The 18758-nt window shown below is 37.6% G+C and overlaps 1 protein-coding gene across 21 annotated transcripts in view; it reads left to right on the top strand.

Annotated features, from left to right (window-relative positions):
* The window catches only part of BAZ2B (bromodomain adjacent to zinc finger domain 2B), a 150979-nt gene that overhangs the window by 90928 nt on the left and 41293 nt on the right, over window positions 1-18758 (top strand). For 11 of the 21 annotated variants that reach the window (XM_074596123.1, XM_074596133.1, XM_074596126.1 and 8 more), the window contains 7 exons: window positions 5155-5364; window positions 6095-6493; window positions 8875-9484; window positions 10791-11087; window positions 13474-13534; window positions 14082-14190; window positions 14465-14566. In XM_074596123.1, coding sequence (XP_074452224.1) covers window positions 5155-5364; window positions 6095-6493; window positions 8875-9484; window positions 10791-11087; window positions 13474-13534; window positions 14082-14190; window positions 14465-14566 — 1788 coding nt within the window. The remainder of the gene's footprint in view (window positions 1-5154; window positions 5365-6094; window positions 6494-8874; window positions 9485-10790; window positions 11088-13473; window positions 13535-14081; window positions 14191-14464; window positions 14567-18758) is intronic. The other 10 variants (XM_074596128.1, XM_074596135.1, XM_074596134.1 and 7 more) reach the window with 3 other exon arrangements.

Raw genomic sequence — 18758 nt, 5'->3', positions numbered from 1 at the left:
CAAAATATTCTGGGTTTTTCTTCTTATTATTCATTAGAGGAAGATCTTCTCTCTGTGGTTGTTTTTTTGTGTTGGGGTTTTTGTGATTGGTCTTTTTGCTGTGTATTTGTTTTTTGACATGTTTTTGAACCAAGAGCTACCATTAGCACTGATCCCACTAGTTAATAGCTGTATGTGATGACATATTTTTATTTTATATTATTTATATAATTATAAAAATAAAGTATATAAGTTCTAACACCAATATTTGATGTTACATTACAATATAAGTATTCGTATTAAAATCATAAATTACAACTTATTATAAATTATAACTAATTATATTTTTGTGTAACTTAAAATATAAAAAATTTCAGAAGCAAAATGAAATTTTTAGACTTTAAAGAAAAATGCTTTTCAGGCATTAATTCCTATTTGTCAGAAGAAATGTCTCTTTCCTTTCTAAAATTCGGGTTTTATCCTGGATATGTTTGTGCAAAACGTAAACTTTGTTTCTGTGGTGCAGAGGTCTCTGCATTTCTTGACTGTTGCTGCAGTTATGCAGAATACCAAATAAACTACTATCATTTAATATCTCCAAATACCTCCTCAAAAGTTTATATCATAAGTAAATGAACGAACTCTTTTCTGTTCACTTTTTGGCTCTTTGTCTTATTCAGAAAACTGAGCTGGTTAAGCTAGTAACTTGTTAATGTGACTATCAGTGAACATTTCCTCTCTTTTTGCCCCCTACCCCCTATTTTTTTTCTCTCCCCAATTTCAGTCAGGATGTTTGTCAGCATTGTTATCTTCTCCCTCATATTACCATTTGTCGTTAAGTAGAATTCTGTATCCTTGAAACATTTTATTTTGATGTGGGTACTGATTTCAAACTCCAGTTTCAATTTGCTAAGTATCGAGTTGCTTTAAAACAATGTACTCAATCAATTAGCATAGTCCTTTCTTATATTTGTTTAGTTTTGTATCTTAACCTTTAAATCATTTATCTAATGCAGATAAATTCCAGGATGTCAACAGTTTTGTTTCCTAAGTTTTTGTAGTAATTTTTCTAATACTGAAGCGCAGTTTTGTTCCTGGTCTTACTCAATATGCTGACATGCTAGACACTCCTCTAATCCTTATTCTTAACTTCTTTTCCTCTCAAACTTTTTGAGGTAATTGGTATTTGTCAATGTAAGGATTGGAATAAGATTTCCGATCAAAACATACAGAATACTCTAAATGAGAGCTCCAACATGAGGAGAAGATAAAGAGATTTGATTCAATAAATAAATAAATCATCAGTATTTTTATTTCAGTGTGTTGGAACAAAGCCACAACTGGAACTGAAGGGGCCAGTCGGCAGATAGAGTTATTTTGTTCTGGGCTTTCTACAAGTGATTTGTTGTTCTTAAATTTCAAAGTGTAACAACACTTGCCTATTTTTCTAAAGAGCACAGTTTATTTTAAAACATTTTAGTTACACTTCTCTGAATGTTCCTTTCTTTAGGTTGTTATTTTTTTAGTATTCACCTGCTGATTTCTTCAGTCATATGCTTAGTTGTAATTTTCTTCTAAGTTGTTTTAAAAAAAAAAAAAAAGGCAAAGCTGATACCAGGCTGGTTTACACTGTTGGTGAAAATCTGAAGAGTTACTTTTTGTGCAGTGTTTTCTTCTGGTTGAATTCTAGTTCTGTTGTCCTACCGTGTTAGGGAATCATAAAGTGCGGTCTGATAGTAACTTGTATTATATAATTTTTTTTGCCAGCAGTGTGAAAAACAACTTCTAAGTTGACAGAAGCATCTGATCTTCAAAGCTGTAGTGATTAGAAGTTCCTCTGTATAGTGTGTGTATTTGATCATTCAGAGGGCTGTACAAATCAGACAACGATAAACTGGAATCTGTCCGAAACATGAGTTTAAAATTGTGCCAACTCATCACTGTATATTTGTGGCATATCCTGTTAGGTCTGCTGAGCATAACAATGTTGTATTGAAGATAGATGTCATCGTGATGATGTGGTGTACTATCCATGACTTATTTCTTACATACAAAAAAATATGGTAACTGCGTTACCTTTTAATTTGCTGCTTTGGTCACCGTGTTGATAACTTTAGCATGCTTTAATTGTCTGCTTTTAAGCCTGCCCTGTTTGTGTCTAGAGATAAAACTGAATAAGCAGATAGATACACTTTTTAAATACTCATTCGTCAGAACGTGCCGCTTCAGCCTCACAGAAAAAAGTAAAACTGACTGCCCCTCTGTTGATTGCATTAGTGAATTTCTGGGATGAGGAAGGTCGGCAGGATTTTTACCCTGGCAAAGCAAGTCTCCAGGGAAAGAAGGCATAACTGGTGAGCCTGAGTCTCGTTTGGCGTGGAGAAAGTCCCCTACCAGTATGGGCAGCTGGTGAGATGGGAATCTGCTCCAAGACCTTGCGCTGGGGGCTCTTACTTCCCTGGATTCCAGAATCAGCATCAGGACGCTGGGCTATTGACTGTAGTCAAATACTTTACCTTTAATATCTCTTCTTGGCAATTACCATGTTGTATTTCCTTTGTAAATTTCAGTACTTTGAAATCATGTCTAAAATCTTTTTAAACTGTCACTTTAGTCACCTTTTTATGGGACCATCCCATCGGGTCGTTAAGGTCGGGCTGCTTTTCATGGTACTTGTGTTCAGTCTAAATTATTGCTTTCTGAACAATGGACAATCTCAGGTAGCATAACCATCAGCAGATTTGCTAAAGCCAGTGAACCAAAATCAAATATGAAATTTATTTTAATTGAAACCACTCTTGCTTCAACTTTTATGACTATATTGTTGCCAACAGAGGAACTAGTCTATGTACTAGAACTATACATTTTCTTCTCTTTCTTGACTATTTTCTTTTGTGTCAGCAAGCTTTTGGAATTTCTTTATGTCTTTACAGAGATATTTTTGCTTTACGTTATTTGATTTAGTCTGAAATATTTCTCCTCTAGGCAGTTTACTGCCCCCCATTCCCTCCTCCCCCCCACATTGCCTTTTGTGCTGGATTTGCTAGAAACTTCTCCATCAAGATTAATCCTTTGTATCCACTAAATTCATGACTTTAAATTTTCCCTATTATTACATTTTCTCTAAGCTACTGATTTGCCATTCCTTCTTGTGGAATCCTGCTAATCCAACTTCTTTGTATTGGTTTTATCTATGTCAAAAAGTTCTATTTGTTTATGAAGTAAAAACTTCCCGGGAAGCACTTGCATTCCACAGTGTATTTAAGTGATTTGTTTTGAAGCATTTGATTGCTTACAAGTTATACCACATTTTGTCAAAATCAGCTGTCCCTTTTCTTAATCGAGGCAGTTCTTTGTGAATCAGTGTTATGTGTCAGATATTGCTTGGCACTTGCCACCTCCTTTTTCACCAGAATGTGCCTTCCTGACTCTTTTCTTGGTCCAGTAATTTAGACAGATTTGTAAGATACAGCAACTATCACATTTTATGAAGGTAGATGGACAGCAAAAGTTTTCAAGTGCTGGTGAGTGGAAGTAAACTCTGTCAGCTGAGTAAGCCCATTGACGTGCTTGTCCTTTTCCAGACTCTTACATGCGTCTCTTAAGAAGCTGATGTTATGAATATGTATTTCATTAGCATTATGAATAAACTGATATTTCTGATTTTAGTATTGCAGTGTTTTGGGTGTTTCCCTTTCCTCATACAGAGATAAATGGAGAACCATGATGGGGAAAAGCTAGAATAGAATCCTAGAGATGTGATTCTGGGAGGCATTGTTACTTTTACTGCTTCAGATGACGGTCTTGTCCTTCATTTTATGATCTTAACCTTCATGAAGAGATATTCTGTATCTGTGCCAAATATTAGACAGGAAGGTACTTAAAATATGATGTAAAGGACACCAGTAATGAAACATATAGGTCCTACCATTGACTGGCCCAGTTATTTAGATCTGTTTTCAGTGTCTGCATTCATTCAGATCATTGCCTCATGTGAAGTATTAATTGACACTTTTCTGAATTGAGCAGTGAAACACTAAATCCAAAGAAATACACTTAATTTCTTAAGATTTTCCAACAGTGAAGCAATGCATGTGACAGTATGTAGAAGGTATGATGATAGGAAGTATTGCTGTGTTCATCACAGGAATTGATAAAGAGAACTCTACCCCACGCAAAACCAAAACACCCACTTGGAATAAATTTGTTTTGTTCTCCCACTTTAATTAATTTAAGTTAATTTCTTCTTCATAAGACAAGGATCTTTGACATAAAATTGTTCTTTTTATCCTCTTGTTTTGTAACAAGACTTTTGCTGTCCGCATATCCTCCTTTTGACTGATTTTAACCACAGTTGCCTCAATGACTCCATGTGCCCTGTTGAGATGCTACATAAAACTTTGCTGCTCCTCCCTGACATCTGTAATCTTGTTTCACACCTTTCACTACCTCCCAGCATCATTCTGCAAACTCTCTTTAATGATTAAATGCACTTTAATGTGATAATACATACTTTTGCATCTCTCTCGCGTAGCCACCATGATAATGCTCAAGTCCACATGTACCTCCTTCAGGTGCGTTTGTAAAATACACGCATCCGTTTCAGTTCGCTTCCCAAAAAGCTAACTTTCTTCATCCATTGCACTTCAAAATCTGGTCTAGCAACGTCAACATCTTGGGAGTTCCTGTGTTTTTTACACCTTTCTTCTCTCTGTGTTCTTGTTTGCTGCTTCTTTTACTTTCGCCTTCTGGTCTGCAAATTTGTTTTTTTCCAAGAATGTAAATATTATACAGTTGTCAGAGTATTCCAACAGATTTTTGGTCCATTTTTTAGAAGCAAATCCCAGAAGCTATTTGATGAGCATATTCTTTTCAGGCCTCAAAATCTTAAATTGCTGAACAGTGCATACTGTGAAATTACAAGTTAAGTAACGTGGTTAAATGAATGTGTCACTGAAACATATTGATGAATCTTCTGTGGATTGTTCTTTCTATGTTAGCTTGCAATAAAGCTTTTGGTTTTAAATTTTTTTGGAAGCAGTACATTCTGTGGATGTTTGCCTGACCTGAATTCCAGGCCAATTTTTATTTTTTGTTTTAAAGATTATGCATAGTAATAAGATGATATAACAGATTAAAGCTGAACCATTAATAGAGCGTTCGTCTTCCTGGTAGAAGCCCAGAAAAAAAACAGTGGAAAGCTCTAGTAACAGCGACAGTGACTCGGGCTCCTCTTCAGACACCTCAAGTGAAGGCATAAGTAGCAGTGACTCTGATGATCTAGAGGAGGATGAAGAGGAGGAGGAGGAGGACCAGAGTGCTGAAGAGAGTGAAGATGACGAATCTGATTCTGAAAACGAAGCACATCACAAAAACAAGAACAAGGTATGACACCTCACTCCGCTGCTCACAGGCTTGTCACTGAAAGCTGCGTGTGAAAAATCGACCTGTTCACATTTATACCAGTGAGCAGTTAATTAACTACACATTAATAAATGCTGAGAATACTGGTTTTGGTTTTCTTCAGGGTTTTCTGGTGTGGTTTGTTTTGTTTTGGTTTTGTGTTTTGTGTTTTGTTTTGTTTTGTTTTTTTGCTTACTTTGTGTGTGTGCATCCTTTATGGACTTGGAGTTTAACAGTTGGTAGACTGTTGTTTTTGTTAGAAAGTGGGAAATATACAGAAAATAAGTGCTGTGTGCTGGTAGTGTATTGGAACTACATCTCTCTATAGATAATGGCTTTGGCAGTTGCTTGCTTTCTGTCAGAGTGGTTACTTTTCCTGGTAGCCGATACAAGAAAAAGATTGGAATCTTGGGTATCCTGTTAGGTTTACAGTCAAAAATACATTTAAAAACAACAATGATTTAGTACTACTAAGCATTGTCTTCACATGCTGAAACTACCTAGGGGAAAAAAAACCCCTAAACAATAAATACATGACAAGATTGATTTAAAAGTTATTATTGTTCATCCTCTGGCAAGAATAGTATAATTGTTTCCTGGGGACTGATGGTGGGTTGTTTTGTCGGTTTGGGGTTTTTTTGGTGTTTTTTTTTTTTTTTTAAAGGTTCCTTAACTGATCTAATATGAACAGTCAAAAATTCATATTTTGCAGGTGCTAATGCATAGTGGTGTAACAGATGTGAAAAATGATGGACAAAAACCACATGAAAAGTCCCAAGAAAAAAGAACACACCAGCAGATACCTCTTGTGTCTGATTCCCAGACTCACTCATCATTCCAGTCCCAGCAGAAGCAGCCTCAGGTTTTGTCACAGCAGCTTCCGTTTATTTTCCAAAGCTCTCAGGCAAAGGAGGAATCTGTGAACAAACACACAAGTGTAATACAGTCTACGGGATTGGTTCCCCATGTGAAACCTTTGTCTTTGGTACATCAAGCCAAAAAGGAAACCTATTTAAAACTCATAGTTCCTTCCCCTGAACTACTCAAAGCAGGGAATAAAAATACCTCTGAAGAATCTGTCTCTTTGACCAGCGATGTAAGATCAAAACGGGTGAGTGAAAAGTCACTGGTTTTTTGATTATTTGTAACCTGTGTTGCCTGCTCAACAAGATACAACATTGTGCTATGAAGATCTTTTAAATATAATGTTTTAAAATTATATTATTTTTGTATCATTTTTTGATGTGTTTTTAGAGTTGGTATGGATTTCTGAATGATGTAAATTAACTAAAGTGTGTGGGTAATAGGTGCTCTGAACTGTGGTCATTGGTTTTTTGGTGTTGCGTGTGTGTGTTGGGTTTTTTTGTTCTTGTTTGTTTGCTGTTTTGTTTCTTTTTTTTAAAGAGCAGCAAATATTAGGCTTTAATTTTAGAGATACTTCACTATACAAGTACCCTGAACTATTCCATAAGTTTACCTCGGAGAAAAGTCATCTAGTTGGTGCACGTGCATGTATGCATAACCCAGTGTATACGTGATGTAATCATATACACGACTTCCGGTCACATAATGCCAAACACGAGTTTTGTGTTCATCACGTAGTGGAACTTTGCAGCCCTGCTGAAAGCAATCAGTGTACTGGTGAGTGTAATGGGTACAACGTAAGCAAAGGATTTTGTCATGCATCTCTTAAGGAAAATGAACAGCTAAAATCAGTATCAAAATAAGAAAAGTTCTCATGGGTTATTTTTCCTGTGCTTTTCTGAGTTTGTCAGAATGCTGGTTTAATACTTCCCATATCTAGTATGTAAGCATGACTTTGCTTTGTTTCAAATTGGATAGTTTTAAGGCAAAGTAATTAAAATTACCTATTTTAATCATGATTTTAAACAAAGTAGTTGAAAGCCTTTCTAAAAACAAGTTCATTTCAATATTGGGGTTTTTTTGCTCTTTAAAGACAGAAGGATATTCATGCACTGATAGCTATTTAAAACTCAATACAGCCATCGCAATAAATTTGACCTTTTTACTGGTCAGGACTGTACAATATGTTTACACGTGTCTTTCTTAACAGTTCTGTAGCTTACAGAAATTCTTTGTAGATTCTTAGTTCGTTTATTTTGTTAATAGTGCTTATGGGGTGACTAGTGATGAATTTTCATAATTTCTATTCAGTTAGATTTGAATGGGGACTAGAAGGAAAATCTAGCATTTTAGAAATGTTAGGTTTGGGGTGGGGGTGTGTGTATATATATATATATATATATATATAAAAATAAATATATTAAAAAGGACATTTACCAAGGCAAATTTAATTATTAAAAATAAACTAAGTAGTATTGGTGAACAGGAAAGTGAGCTCTGATTCACAGGTAACTCATAGTCCTCAGAGGGGATTGAAAAATATTTTTGTCACATAGTTTTTATTCCTAGACCAGAGGAGAAACGCTATTTGTCCTTTCAACTCCCAATTACTTCATAAAATTCAAATAAGTTAGTCATTTACATGGAATGGTTAAAGAAATTATAATTATGAAAATGTATGTCTTTGCCATTTGAAGAGGCTTCTGTATTCAAAATTATGTTACAAGTCTTTAGCTGATGATACATAACCCATTTAGTGGTTTGATTTCTTTAAACCTTTTACTGGAAACATGCACTGTGAATATTTATTTTTACAGATTTTCATAATTTCATATTCAGTTTTGAATGTTAGGAACTTCAAGAATGTTGTATTTGACATTGATTTAAAATGTAACATCTTTATCTATTGTGTTATTTTTTTCTGTCAAAGATTATGCATTTTCTTTTTCCTTGGAAAAGGCTTGAGACTAAAGACGTTTCTGAGCCATTAATGATTTAAGTTTTACCTGAAGAACTTTCAGGTACTAGTTTTTCAGAGTTAAAAAACTAGCATATCACGGTACTTCTGAGTAGTACCTTTCCCCCCTTGGTTTTGTTTGAGAATTTTTTTTTCTATACCATAGAGCATTCTGTTGGTTTCCTGCTAGTGTTGTAGCCATTAGTGTGTTGTATTTACCTTGTACTGTAAAATGAACAAATCACTAAAACTAGTTTTACATTCACTAATGAGATTTTTATATGCTGAAATAAGTAAAAAGCAGGGTTTTTCCTATGCCAGTACATAAGTATAGTCTCTTACTAAAAACATCTTGTTTCAAGATGCTCAATATCTTTATGAAAATCACTTCTAGAGAGATATAGCATGTGAAAAAGCTTCCCTGCGTAATTTAGATCAGCTTCATCTTGAGTTCAGTTCGTCCTTTCCTACTGTTATTTACAGTGAAAATCATGAGAGAGACTTATATAACTTGTAGTTACTCATTTCTTCTGTTGTAGCTGGCACCTGCTTTCGACGTACTAAAAATAGCTTAGCAGATGTGTAAGATTTCATAGAGTTCACCTGCCTGAATACTTAAAAAAAAAAAAAATAATACACATTTTATTCCTTTTGTCTTCTTATTTCTTTAGGAACAATATAAACAGACATTCCCAGCAGCACAGCTAAAGAAACAGGAGTCATCTAAGAACCTGAAGAAGGTTATTGCAGCTTTGTCAAGCCCCAAACCAACATCTAGTTCACCAGCTCATCAAAAACTCACATCCTTGGAAAACAACCATTCTAATCCATTCCTGACAAATGCACTTTTAGGTAATCACCAACCCAATGGAGTTATTCAGAGCGTCATCCAGGAGGCTCCTCTTGCACTTACTACGAAACTGAAATCCCAGACCAAGATCAATGAAAGTGTAGCCATTTCTAGTAGTGCCCCCTTTTCTTTGCCAGTAAACATGAGCGCATGTGGGAAAAAACCAGCTGGTAACCGGACTCCTGTTATGCCCTCTACCTCTCCTGTGTTACCTGGTTCAGGAAAGGATAAAACAGTCAGCAATAATGCAGTAAATGCAGTAAAAACCCAACACCGCCTTCATTCTGCAAAACTGGTGGTGGAGCAGTTCAGAGGGGTAGACTCAGATGCCCCCAGCAGTAAGGACTCTGATGACTCAAATGATGACGACGACGATGACGAAGATGAAGATGAGGACGATGAAGATGATGATTCTGATGATAGCCAATCAGGTGGTTTAACCTTTTTAATAGGAAAAGCAGAAACTTTATTTTTTGAGTCTTGAAAACATGCATTTCCCACTGTATTTTAAAACTGGGGTGGCAAATTTTGGGGCTGCTTGGCCCACACAATGTCCTACAGATATCCTGGAAAGTAGCACAAGTCTCCCAGTCCCCCTTTGTGTCGTATCCAAAATCATGGTTTGGGTATTCTGATAGTTGGTCATATGGAAAGTATACTTCCAGCTGTCCTGGTAAGATGGCTCCCCAGTCTCCTGGAAGGGCTGTTGGAGACCTACCTTCCACATCAGTCACCCAGCCTGCAGCTCGTGGACTGCTGCTGTGGCGAGGTGCCCAGGAGGGGATGGGGAGAATAGGCTGGTTGATGGTCAGTTTTTCTGGCAGGCAGAGCCCATTGGCAGAACAGGCTTCCCCAACCAGAGAGGGACTAAACAAAGGCCTTCAAATTGTCAAAAGTGACAAGAAAATCATGTTTCTGGGCTTCATTCAGGAGCACAATAGTCAATGAGCAGGATTGGAGAAAAGTACCAGGACAGTTGTAAGGGCTGCAGTGTTCATAGATAGCATTGACTACTATTTCAAAGGCTCTTAAGCAATTCAGAAGGGCAAGGCCTGTTTTAAAGCCTTTATTTTATTCGCAGTCACTCCTTCCTTTCTCCCCTGCGTGCTGATATCCCTTGAGTCCAGCTCTGCCTTCATCATTCTCTTTCCTCTTCTCATCCACAGACCCTATACTAATCCTCTTTTTTTTTCCTCACAGCTGTAGCCTATCTTCAGTTCTTTATCCTGTCTACCCTTTACTCTGTCTCCACACTTCCAATTCTGACCACCTTTCAGCCTGTTCCCAGTTCTATGGTTTGCCTCCTCTTCATGCCAGATTTCACCACCTATGGAGTGCCCTTCCTGTGGCAGTGTTCAGCCACTGCTTGCCTCACAGGGGGTGTCCTCGGTGTAGCTCATTCTGGGGTAAACAACCTCTTAAAATATTCAGCCTCTCTCTCTCATTCCTCATGGAAAAACAAAGAATTCCATCTAAAACAACAGTGCATTTTCATGCAGATTCTTACTTTATGCTGTCATGTTTGTAGTAATTTTAAAATGTAGGTAGTTAATTATAGCCTTCTATTTATACTCAAGAGATGTTTTAAGAAAAATTGAAGTCAGAAAAGCTTGCTATTAAATAAGACTATTGCTTGCTGTTAAATAAGACAAAGGACTTTGCAAGTGTTAGAACTTTCATGTATTTGCCATTAGTTATCAAGTCATAACATACCTTTTGCCACACTTTTTTAAACAGAGTCTGACAGTAATTCTGAGTCAGATACAGAAGGGTCTGAGGATGAAGATGATGAGGATGACAAAGATCAAGATGAATCGGATACAGACACCGAGGGAGAAAAAACTCCACTGAAACTGAATAAAAGTTCCTCCTCTGTGAAGAGCTCTTCCATTGGTCACGCAGCTCACTCCACACCTCTTAATCTCCAAGCAGCCAAGACCCCAAGCTCTGCGCCAGCTGCCTTATGTCCCGAGTCTCAGCCCGCGGTTTTTCTTGGGACAGCACCATCTGCTCTTACACCAAGTACACACTGTGGTATCTGGATGTTTTTTGTTATACTACGATATAACATCTAAGTGGCATGTGCTGTAAAAGTCGTTATACTTTCAGTAGAGTTATACCAGTTTAGGCACTGGTATCAAGAGAGATATCAACATAAGAAGGAAATTTTTTACAGTAAGCGCAATCATTCACTGCCACAACCTTCCCAGGGGTGTGGTGGGTCCCCGACTCGGGAGGTGTTCAAGATGCAGTTGCACAGGGGGCTGGGTAACCTCATCCAGGCTCCCTTTCCATGAAAGGCTGGACCAGATGGTCTTCTGAGTCTAGCCTGGGTGATTCTGTGGTGCTGTGATCTTGTCATGGGTGTTTGCAACAGGCAGTAGAATCAGTCAGCAGAATTGCAAGTTCTCAAGACCTGAACGTTACACTTAGTCAAGGACCCTTTAGCTCATATAATTGTTTGAGAGAAGGTAGCATGAAATAGCCAGAGTTGATATTTATTACATTAAAACTCTTCATTGTTTAGTATCTGTATTTATCAATTTATGCAAAACTAGTTATTCTTATTTATTTCTAATTTCTGTGCGTTATAGTTTTCATTCTGAATCTTATATTTCTGCCTCTTCCGTAACAAATTTAATAACTGTATTTAGTTACAATACAATTTTATTCATTATTCTTTCAAAATTCTCAGTGGACATTATAGATTATGTGCAATTATTTTTAAAAGGTTCATGAAGAGTACAGTTATTTCCCTGATGTTACATGCTGTTTATAATCCTTCATTTGGTGACTAATTTGTGTTAGTAACTGCTACTGCAACAGAAAAGAATGCATTTTTGAAAGTCACATTTCACAACTTGCATGGTAAAAATTCAATGAAATTGCATATTTACTACTTCGATCAGAAACTTGATATTTAATTAATATACAAGTAAGTAGATTTTAAATGGGGACATCTGCTTGTAAACTGTTACATTGGGATTCAGTGGAATAGGAATTTCATTCCAAGTCGTCAGGGGCATTAACTTTGAAGCTGTGTAATGTGATCTACTTCATATTTTTCCCAGAAACAGACCTGTTGTTTGCACAGTTCGTAAAAGATTTCCCATGCCTTAGGACTAAACCAGATTGTAAAAATACAAAGATAATTTTTTTGCTCAGGAATCAGTGTTGATTTATGGTGCTTTGAAAAGGCTGATAGTGATTTTTTTTTTTTTGGTCCGGTTTACAGAGGAGGGAGATAGAATAAATTAATTTTGTGTCCTTGTTTTAGCTGTAGTACTCTTTCCTGATAAGAATCACCATAATACAATTTAATATTTTTGTGTCCATTTCACCTAAAGCTGGTCAGTCAGTGAATAGGTCTCGTGTCTCTTCTCTGTATCTGTTTTTCCTTGAACAACTCACTTTTTCAGTTCACTGGTGTTTGGGCAGGCAGTCGCCCTCCCTCCGCTGTGACTGTTAGAAGTAACGTAACAGTCAGTCACGTTGGCTCAAGGCTGCGATGTGTCCGAGGAGTCTGGCATCCAGGCACAGGCAGTTGCTCCGTGCTCTCTGACGAGGACTCTGGGCAGTCCCTTGACGGTTGCGCAGGCGTCTCAGTGTGGGACCTGCACCATCGCCCCACATGATGCCCTCCCTTGCTGTCAGGGTTGGAGCAAGTTCCAAGGGTTCACTCTGATAATGATGCTCCCTCGTGTCCACTTCCACAGAGGAGAGATGTGTCACCTTCGTTACACAAGGTCCAAACTACCTTTTTGAGAAGTGCATCTTCCAAAAGTTTGTCTGTGTACATTGTTTGTGTCCTACAGTTCTCTCAAAGGCGAGAAAAGCACCAGCCTTTGGCACTCCATAAAGCCCCATGTTTGGCAATTGTCTCTATCATATTATTGATTCAGTCTCTTGACCAGCACCAAGCACAACATGTGTTTGAACTTTGAAAAGCTGGAATAGTCCCAAAAACTTTTTGCGTTTGGCAGTTGACCGCAATCTATACACAGTGCTATTTGAAGACTGAGCCTATCGTAATGTATGGATTTTTAAAGTAAAGAGTGTTTTCATTTTCATCTTCTGTACTGAAAAAATTTAAATGTGGTCTACTATAGAAAAACAGGTGTGCAGGGAATTATTTTAGCTATATCTAAGAGAGCCAAACAAGGCAAGCAGTTCTGTATGGCAAAATTAGGTTTTCTTCTGTTTAAAATTTTAGAAGAAGAGGTTAAAGGAAACTCAGAGGATAATATATTTCAAAGGGAGAATAGTTACATTAATTTTCTTTGTACTTGAGGTATATAATGGCTAGAATGTAAAAATGATTTATCTTGTAGTTTGGGGATATAAGGATAAAAGGTGTATTTTAGGAACGTGTTTTCATTTTGTAAATTCTCTTAGGTGTTAATCAGAAATTCTGTCTTAGGTATTTCAAAAAGACGAAGAGTAACAGATGAACGGGAGCTGCGTGTTCCTCTCGAATACGGGTAAGTTATGCGTATACCTGATATTCCTTAAAGGAAGATAATACCTTCAAAAGTCAGTTGGTAAAGAAATGGCAGTTTAAAAAAAATTTAAGGCAAAATAATAAGGAAAGGGCTTGAACAACTTCAATTTTCAACTCCCAGTGACTGTGGATCTCTTTAAAAGTGTCAGCATATTTCATGTGTTAATTTTTGTTCATCAAATTGTCTCTTTTTGCAAACATGACCTGTCATTTCGCAGTTTTGCCCCTGGAAATTAATTCTGATGGTTAGATCTGAGCCATTATAGGCTCCAAATAACTCCCTGAAATATAGTTCTGAGCCATTTAAAATCTGGTAAGATGCAAGTAGCTTGATCGAAATAAATCCATATATAGTTAGAGTTTGGACGGTCTACATAATAACAACTTCTGGTTTTGTCTATTTGATTTATGATACTCTTGTCACATTTTAGATATGTGCCTTTTTATGTAAAAATCTTAAATTTACATTAATTACTCATTTTTTAAAAAGTGTATTGTTGCATGCAACTATTTCATTATTACTGTAGCTGGCAGAGAGAAACCCGAATCAGAAACTTCGGTGGTCGTCTTCAAGGAGAAGTAGCATATTTTGCACCTTGTGGAAAGAAGCTGAGACAGTATCCGGAAGTAGTAAAGGTACATTCCGCTTTTTAACTTCTGTGTTCTAATGCTATTAAGCATGCTTGCAATTAAAAAATGCCATTTTTTTCCCTCCAATAAAGATGCTTATTTCAAAATATCCTGTGATGTGAGGCGTAATGTATCTCAGTAAGTTACTGATTTGATCTCCTATAAATGCATATCCCTTTGATAGAATATGCAAAACATTACACTCACAAAGTTAGCTGTACATCAAAGCTGGGTTGTAATTATTTACAAGCTGAAGTGGAAAAATATGTGATTTTTTCAGTATCTCAGCAGAAATGGAATAATGGATATCTCAAGGGACAATTTCAGCTTCAGTGCAAAAATAGGAGTGGGTGACTTCTATGAAGCCAGAGATGGACCGCAGGTATCTGCTTTTTAAAAAGTAAAGTCTTTGATCCGAGGAACATTAACTTAAATTTAGGTGAAGTAATTTTTGCTACAATCTGAAGCGTTGCCTGTTTTTAGATAATTCTTTCTAAAAATTGTGCATATTTCTTAATAGTAGTTACATTGAGATGACGAGAGCTTGATCCTGGGCAGTGCTGAAAACGGCTCCCCTCGGCGATATCCTTAGGAGGCGGCAGGCGTTGGGCATGCCTTGTGATCTGCTCTGAGCCTGGACTTGTCCACTACGAAAGAACTCTGAGCTACATATTTTATCTTAGTCAGTGTTCAGATGTTTCTGACTAAAACTCTATTTCTTCCTTTACTATATAAACCTAATGTTGATAGTAATTTATGTGTATGCCTTAAATCACTCTTTTTGTGTGTTCATGTGCGTAATATATATAAAAGACATGTTTAAATACAAGTGTTTCCCGTATCGAGAATACCATGTGACCTTCCTGAAACACGGGATTTTTACAGAGAGAAACGCTGGGTTGTGCTAGTTATACTTTATAGAGGTAGAACTTTTAGACTTTGTGTAGATAAACCACACAAGGATAAATAAAATTAGAATCTTAAAGAAATTAATATTATGTTTGTGCCACACTGTTACTGTGTTTTGGTCATGTTGCCATTTCTTCAGGATGTGCATAGAAGTTTTTGGACTTCTGTCAATGAACATATTTGCTTCTGTAAAAGAGAAATATTCTGAATATGTTACTACAGGAATGTGGACAGACATTACGCTGTCAGCAATCTTGAATTCGGGCTCTAGTTAAGCCGTAGGTCCTTGCGAACCCTGTAGAAATACATAACATTTACATAGTATAAATTTAAAAACAATAACGATGGAGTTCATAGTAAGCAGCTACTTCTACGTGGTGCTTCCTGATTCCTGGCTTACAGGATGAAACATTGCTAAACCCTCTTCATGTTTGGCCTTCATATAACAACAGTGACAAATTCATGTAGCTGTGAACTCCTTTATATTTGACTGAAAGAATTCCTTATACTGTGAACGTAATGTAATGTCAGGGTATTTGCTCTCTTCTTACTCTGTTACCTTTTTTGTGTCTGTTGCCCATGTTACTTCATCAGTCTTGTTCTCTTCTCTAGTTACCTCTTTCTTCTCCCTTTAATTCATGAGATGATTTGCAGATTTTGCCCTTCTTTGATACTAGAAAACTTCAGAATCAAGGCATCAGGAAGGACAGGTTTCTGTAGGCAAGGTTGGCAGTATCAATATTGAATTGCTGTACATCTCACTGTAGTTTCTACTTGTATTGTCTGTGGTAGGTTCCTTTGAGACGTGGTTAGACAAAAGTTTTCTTGATTAAAAAAAAGGGGGGAAGGAGACCGAGGGCATTTGTTTCAGATGTGCTAAAATGTATTCACGTTTTACATATGAGATTTTGAATGAGAAGATTATGATCTAGGCAGTAGAGCTACATTCAGGCTGATAATTACACTTAGTAAAGCAGTATGTGATAAGTGATGCATCGTGAAGAGAATTTGCACCCTTTTTACTGAAATTTTTTGATTTGTCAAGCTTCAAAACAATATATGATAATTATATCTTCATGGATGTCTGGAAGTAATTCCAGGAATTTTATTTCTGCTTTTGCTGTAATTTCGATTATTCTGTATAGCGTTTCTTTGTTTCTCTTTCCTTTCTTTGTTATTTATTTCTGTCATCTTTTGAGACATGCAGCATGTATCCAAAATGACTGGGTAAGTTTCACAAAACTCAAAGATGCAGCAAGAAGCGAAGAAAATTATCTAAGGGCTAAACCAGTTCTACTGAAAAATTACCTATAGCAAGTCAAAATACGTGTATTACCTGCTTCTGATAGCACCTGTGTTTCTGCCGTACCCAAGCAACCAGATACTACGGGTTATGCAAAGCGGTGATTAACTGCTGTAACAGAGGAGCATATCTTGCAGAAATGGGCCATGAAACAGGGGTTAGAGGAATGTTTGAAGTCTGGCAAATGTGGAAATTCAGTGACAGAACCTTTAAACTGCTGTGGCCTAGAAAGATCAGCATGAATGTGTGAATTGGGTTGATGGAGAGGGCATGGGGCGGGTCCTTATGAGTTTGAGTAATAAGGGTGGGAGTACTGCGGCCAGTAGTAGGTGGAAGAGTGTTGTGGTGTGAATCTGAGCTGTGCCCTAAGTTTGTATCTTGCTGGCTTTGATTAATATATAACAGCAACAGTATCCATCACAGATGGTAGAGGTTGGAAAGAACCTCCGGAGGTCACCTTGTCCAACCCCCCTGCTCAAGAAGGGTCCCCTAGAGCCAGTTACCCAGGACCATGTCAGACAGCTGCTGAGAATTGCTGAGGTGGGAGACTCCACAGCCTCCCTGGGCCACCCCTTCCAGTGCTCAGCCACCGCCACAGTGACGCGGTATTTCCCTGATGTTCAGGGGAAACCTACTACATTCCAGTGTGTGCCCTTGGCCTCTTGTCCTGTCACGGGGCACCTCTGAGAAGAGCCTGGCTCCCTCCCGTGGCACCCTCCCTCCAGGTGTTTATACACATTGGGGAGATCCCCCAGAGCCTTCTCCCCTCCGGGCTGAGCAGCCCCAGCTCCTTCCGCCCTTCCCTTTGCAGGGTCATTATGGAGTTGGAGAAAACTTGATTCTTCATGCAGCTCCATTCACTTCCATTTCAGCTGAAGATGAAATATCAGTAAGGGCAAAATACAGACTTTTTAACGGGGATATAGCTCTTTGGGAGTAATCGTTAAATCATGGTAAACGTGGCATGCACTTTTTTCACCAATAAGATTTTGTGTAAAGCTGAGAAAATAATGACGTTGTTGGTTTTTTTCCAATGAGTCTGAATGCTTGCATAGGAAGGCACCTGAATTCAGGAACAGGAAAGGAGGGAAGAGCTTAAAGTACTTTTTCCCATCTCTTAAGTCTTTTATTAGTCTTTCTCAGAGTATCTGATTATGTTGCTGCCTCAGAAAAAATACAGTGTATCTTTATAAGGCATGAAGTCTACCTCTTTTAAGCCAGTTCTTAAGGGTACTGTTGTATACCTAAAAGACTTATTCTGTGAATAAGTATTTAGAAGTCTAACATGTTTATTATAGACGCAATAGAAATACCATACAGAACAGCCAATGGTAAAATCAGCTGTCATACATGTTTGTAATGTAGAAGTAATTATTTGCTTCATTTTCTAAAAACTGGAATTTAAAATGTTTGTCCTATTCTGAATTCTGCAATGGAATTTAGAAAGCTTTGTTGTTAGCGTTTTCTCACAAATCTAAACTGAAATTAATGAGGATGTCTGCTTCTTGCAAAGCGCCTATGATTTTATTCATTAGTTTTGTTAACAGGCTTTGAGCTTGATTCTGCTTCCATGCATAGTTACCTGGTGCCTTTTTGGCAAATGTCCTGATTACATTACAGTAGTGCAATCGATGGTGGATGCCTGAAGGTGAGAAACGGAAGTACGTTCTTATTTTGATTAGTTTCAACAATAAAACAGCATTTCACAGTCTTATTCCTATTTTCTCTCTAATGTTTGTGTAGTGAAACTTAAATTTTATGGAAGCCTCTGATTTTCCTATGTTTGGGGCACAACCCCCATATTGAGGGGGGATCTTATCCACACCTATAAATACGTAAAGGGTGGGTGTCAGGAGGATGGGGACAGGATCTTTTCAGTGGTGCCCAGGGACAGGACAAGAGGTAATGGGCACAAACTTGAGCATAGAAAGTTCCACCTAAACATGAGGAGGAACTTCTTTACCCTGAGGGTGGCAGAGCCCTGGCACAGGCTGCCCAGAGAGGTGGTGGAGTCTCCGTCTCTGGAGACATTCAAACCCGTCTGGACGCGTTCCTGTGCCACCTGCTCTGGGTGACCCTGCTCTGGCAGGGGGTTGGACTAGATGATCTCCAGAGGTCCTTTCCAACCCTATGATTCTATGATTTTTTCTTTAGAATGTTGAAAATCCACAGAATATCATATTACACATTCTTTTAATAGAACTGTATTTTGGATCAGATTTTAAAAGATACCTGAGCACAAAAATATAGATTGTCAGTTAACTCCTGCTTAAGCCTTAATGGATCTGTTCTGGGCTTATTTTGTCTTGTTCTCTCTTAAACTTGTAGAAACTTCTTACATCCTCAACATCCTTTGGCAGGA

The sequence above is a fragment of the Larus michahellis genome, chromosome 7, assembly GCF_964199755.1.
Source record: "Larus michahellis chromosome 7, bLarMic1.1, whole genome shotgun sequence".
Classification (NCBI taxonomy): domain Eukaryota; kingdom Metazoa; phylum Chordata; class Aves; order Charadriiformes; family Laridae; genus Larus; species Larus michahellis.
Note: the sequence above shows the minus strand (reverse complement) of the source record. Positions and strands in the feature narration are given on the sequence as shown.